The following is a 5,044-nucleotide window of genomic DNA, read 5'->3' as shown; positions in this document are numbered from 1 at the left end:
TAATAAGAGACACTCTGCCTCTTCAACCAGTGTGGGTTTTAATTTTGGGTCCTCCGTGAGCTTCCCTGTGACAAAATATTCTCTGTATATTTATGTTTTTAATTTCTGTTTAAATTTCTCATTACTTTTTTTTACAGTTTGCACACATTGAAGGAGTAAATGAGCCAATTCAAGGACAGATTTGTTCTTGTTTGTTTTATTGCCATATGAATTTAACATAGTATACAACAATATAAACACAATACATATTGTAGAATAGGTTTCAAAATCTGATGGTGCAGTTTTATATTTTAAGAAAATGTTTACATTTTTAATGTGACAATGTTGCAAAATTAAAATAGCTGAAATCTGTTTAGTGTAACGAAAAATATCCTATGGTTTATAAAAGTTCTGTAGATACACATCTTCTGTAGATACACCTGTGCACAGACAGTCAACAGCACTGATTTATCACGGTAAGCAGCAGGCTTCTACTTTCATTGTTCACTGTACTGGATTCAATCATTGCTGAGGCAGGAAAAGTTTTGCCAGACCAGCTTTCAGATAACTCAGAGCATCTTTATTTGCTTCTTCAGTTACAGCTTTTCTCCTCATTTCCTCCAGCTCTCGCACCCAGTTTTCTTTACCAGCCTCCCTCACTCTGGGGATGAAGAAGTCGAGATGCTGAAGAGTGAAGGCAGAGTCTGGTTTTAGTGCGATCTGAGACAGATGCTTGATGGTCTGGTAAGCTTCGGACAGAAGATTTGACTTTTGGTCCTCAATATCCTTCAGATCTTTGTCAAGATGTTGCATTAAAACCAAAAACATTTTGGTTTGTTCTTGAGCTTTTTCATATTCCATTTTTATAGAGTCAAATTCTATCATCGTGCTTGAGGTGCTGATGACATATTTCTTGTCTTCTTTGACATGTTTGCTGTGATGACACTTCCCTGTGCACACTGTGCAGAAACCGTTTTTCATGACTTCACATTTGCTGGGATTAGAAACCCACCAGCAGTCAAACTCATGGCAGTTTTCCTCACAGACGGTGCAGGTCGTTGCCTTCCTGTGCTTCCATGACTTGCTCTCGATGTGCACCTTATGTTTGACTGTCTTTTTTACTTTAATGGTGAAGTTTTTACACTCCTCAATCATTTCCTTGTTTTGCACCATTGCCTCCTGGATCTGGCGTTTTTCAGCTATTTTCAGCTCTTTCTCTTGAACTCGCAGTGTTAAGTTGCAGATGGATGCTTCAAACTGAATGCGCTCCATCAGGACATCTGAAGTCAACTCTAAACTTCTTCTGTTCCTTGCAGTCAGAGACTGAAGGAAATGCTTATTTCCTTCCATACTGTCTTCCCAGGCGTCTCTTTGAGCGCGAACTTGACGTTCTTTAGTGTGACGGCCTTCAGCCTGTCTGTTGTTGAATAAGAAATAAACAGGTTCGGCACTTTTGTCTTGTCTGCAGGGGATTCTAGCTTTTTTAATGGCACCGATGACGTTTGTGGGTGGAAGACCATCAGAGTGTGTGATTAAGAACACAATGTTGTTCACAATGTCTCTTCCAAACAAAGACAGAATTGAACTGATAATGTAATGCTGTCTGTCTGAGAGACGGTTCTTAGATGCTTCAATCACAAAACACACGGCATCGACTTCACAAACTCCATCATTGCACTGAAACAGAGTGGCTAAATTCTCAGCAACTTCCAGATCTCTGTCCAGTCCTCTAGTGTCTCCGTAGCCTGGAGTATCAATGATAGTGAGAGCCATGGGACTCTTTACAGGAAAGACCTCATACATGGTGATTTCAGAGGTTTGTGATTCTGATTGATCTCCAGCTGCCTCTTCTGTGATTTCATACCATATTTCATCCTCAAACTTCACTCCCAGTAAGTAGTTGACCATGCCGTTGATGATGGTGGTCTTGCCGACGCCAGTTTCCCCCACCAGCAGAATGATTTTGTTTGGTTTACTGGTGTCTTTTCTCCCATAAGTCCATTTTCTGACTTTTCCATTGTCATCAAGATCATTCCTTTCTGTATGTAGACGGAATCGTTTTGGAGGACCTTGGTGAATCAGAGCTAGTCTACGTGGTGGAAGCTTCGGCCTTCTGTAAAATGCAGAAGGAGGAAAATCAGAATGTTTGTGTAACAAGAACTTAAATTTCTATTAACCATTTTGTGGTTATGTAAAATCTAAAAATGTAATTAATACTTTTTAGCATGAATATAATCTCATTCTGAAACAATGTTTTAGACTGGGAAGTCCTTGTGAATATAGATAGCATATAAAAGATCAACATTTAACTCCAGACAAACCAGCCTTAATACAACAATCACATTTTTGTTTAAACACCCATATATTTCAATAATCCATAAAAACATGAAACATGATAAATGAAAATCTTAATGATCCAACAACATTTTGGAAATTGACCAAATCAGTCTCTGGGCTAAAATCTTCTATTAGTTTACCTGAATATTTAAAGGTAAATGAAAGAATTATAAAGGGAAAATAAAATATTGTCAATGCCTTTAATAGTCATTTTATTGCTGCTGGTTTAACTTCTGATGTTAGTAATTTAGCAGAACATAAAACAAAAGGGAGTGTTGATTTATGTCATCCTACTCAGCTTTTTACTTTTACTCCTATTTTAGTAGCACAAGTTCACAAAGCTGTATTCAATTTAGATTGTAAAATATCAGCAGGGCCGGATAATATAGAGCCTTATTTTTTTTAAATTGCGGCAGATTGCATAGCGGAACCAATTACTGCTATGTTTAATTTAAGTTTAACTTCAAATGCAATTCCACATGCATGGAAATCAGCTACGGTTCTCCCTTTGTTAAAAGGGGGGTGACCCTTTTGAATTAGACAATTACAGACCTATTTCAAGGCTATCAGTTATTGCGAAAGTATTTGAGTCTCTTGTAAATGACCAAGTAAAACAGTTTTTAATGGAAAATAATATTTTAAATGAATTTCAATCAGGTTTCCGCTCAGGTCACAGCTGCTATGTTGACTACAAATTATATTATTACACAGTATTATTATTGCACAGTTTATGAATCAAGCCATAGAGCTGTTACAAGATTCCTTTCGGTCACTGCAATTTTCATTGTTACAACTGAAATTAGTTTGAATTGCTAACAAAACTAAATATATGGTCTTTACTTGTACTCGTACCAAAGTATCAGTTCCACCTATTCTAACCTTGGAAGGGAACTGTCTTGAAAGAGTAAATAGTTATAAATACTTGGGCTTATGGCTTGATGAACGGTTGAGTTTTAATACTCATATTGAAAATCTTCTAAAAAAGTTCAGACCTAAATTGGGTTTTCTTTTTCGTATTAAGAAGTGCTTTCCTTTTGAAGCAAAAAATAATAATTATCCAAAGTTGTTTCCTTTCAGTGTTGGACTATGGTGATGTGGTTTATATGCATGCAAACGTGCCCTTATTAAGGAAGTTGGATAGTATATATCATGCTGCAATACGATTTGTGACAAACACATCTTCACGTTCCCATCATTGTACTTTGTACAAAATAGTTGGTTGGTTATCCTTGTACCAAAGGAGAAAAATGCATATGTTATTATTTACTGCCAAGGCATTATTAGGTAAACTGCCAACTTATATTTGTAATCTTTTATCATATTATACTTGTAATTATAGCACTAGAAAATTTACAAATTACATTTGACTGTTCCTAGAGTACGCTCTGAATTTGGCAAAACTGCCTTTTCCTCCTATGGTCCTAGGCTATGGAATGAAATGCAGAGTGTTATGATGTTAGAAACAATTCCATCTCTAAATATTTTTAGAAATCTTTTGGAGTTCTACCTGGAAGAAACTTGTGAATGTTTTATGTAATTTGTAATATGATGTTAGATGACATTTTTTTTATTTATTATTTTTTTGTTTTGCTTTATGTGTGTCTAATCTGTATGTGAAACTTTCTGTGCTGCCATTTTGGCCAGGACTCCCTGGTAGAAGAGATTTATATCTCAATGGGATAATTACTGGTAAAATAAAGGATAATAATAATAATAATTTCTGTAGTTGTTCATGTCAGTTTGCATTTTGCATGACTTTACAAACATTGAGAGAATAAACAAGCCAATTCAAGGACACATTTGTTCACTTTTTTCTTTCATTATTTTATTTTAATGTGTAAAACAGTATATAACAATATAAACATAATAATACTCATTATATGCAATAGTACAAAATATGAGGTTTCAAAATCTGATGGTGCAATTTCATGTTTTAAGAAAAGTATAAATTTTTATGTGGCCTTCATACTACCAAAAATAAAAAAAGAAGAAAATAGCTGAAATCTCTATGATGTAACCCAGGGATTGAAAAGCATCTTCTAATTTATAGAAGTTCTGTAGATACACCTGTGCACAGACAGTCAACAGCACTGATTTATCATGGTAAGCAGCAAGCCCGCCGCCTCTGCTCACTCTAGGCCACCGCCGCTCACTGTAGGCCAACGTGTGTGACGCTGTGTTTCGTTGTGAAAAAGAAACTACTTTGTTTGACCTTCCAACAACGGACACGACTAGAAATCAGTGGTTAAGTTGTATTTACAACACTGTTCCAGAACAGTTCAACCCAAATATTCAGATGTGTGCAGCACATTTTATGGAGGACCGTTTCCTGATCCTGGGAGAGTAGACTACAATGCTGGAGGTTCTGACTCAGAGACTGTAAGTACATTTTTTATATTTAAAGAGTTTTTATATTTTTAATTTTTTATATTTAAAGCGAGTTTATTGGGCAGTGTAGAGTAGGGCTTGTTGTTTGTCATTTCTCCGATCACAAATGCAGACATGGCTTTATTCACATCTTATTTTTATTATCTGTGTGTTGTTGTTGTCTCCGTGTACTGGAAGCTTGTGGCACTATAACAAATTCCTTGTATGTGCAAACATACTTGGCAATAAAGCTCTTTCTGATTCTGATGTTTACGCGGCGCAATGCAACGCAACGCTTAAAAAGACCGTATAAGTCATTATAATCCATGATTATGTCCCCACTGGATGCAACGAATGCCTC

The 5,044-nt window shown here is 36.1% G+C and overlaps 1 protein-coding gene across 1 annotated transcript in view; it reads right to left on the bottom strand.

Annotated features, from left to right (window-relative positions):
- Nucleotides 1–264: 264 nt before the first annotated feature.
- Nucleotides 265–5,044, bottom strand: part of LOC107571082 (uncharacterized) — a 7,588-nt gene continuing 2,808 nt past the window's right edge. The window contains exon 2 of the mRNA XM_016257361.1: nucleotides 265–2,092. Coding sequence (XP_016112847.1) covers nucleotides 502–2,092 — 1,591 coding nt within the window. The 3' untranslated portion in view covers nucleotides 265–501. The remainder of the gene's footprint in view (nucleotides 2,093–5,044) is intronic.

The sequence above is a fragment of the Sinocyclocheilus grahami genome, unplaced genomic scaffold (assembly GCF_001515645.1).
Source record: "Sinocyclocheilus grahami isolate Dianchi unplaced genomic scaffold, SAMN03320097.WGS_v1.1 scaffold1547.1, whole genome shotgun sequence".
NCBI lineage: Eukaryota > Metazoa > Chordata > Actinopteri > Cypriniformes > Cyprinidae > Sinocyclocheilus > Sinocyclocheilus grahami.
Note: the sequence above shows the minus strand (reverse complement) of the source record. Positions and strands in the feature narration are given on the sequence as shown.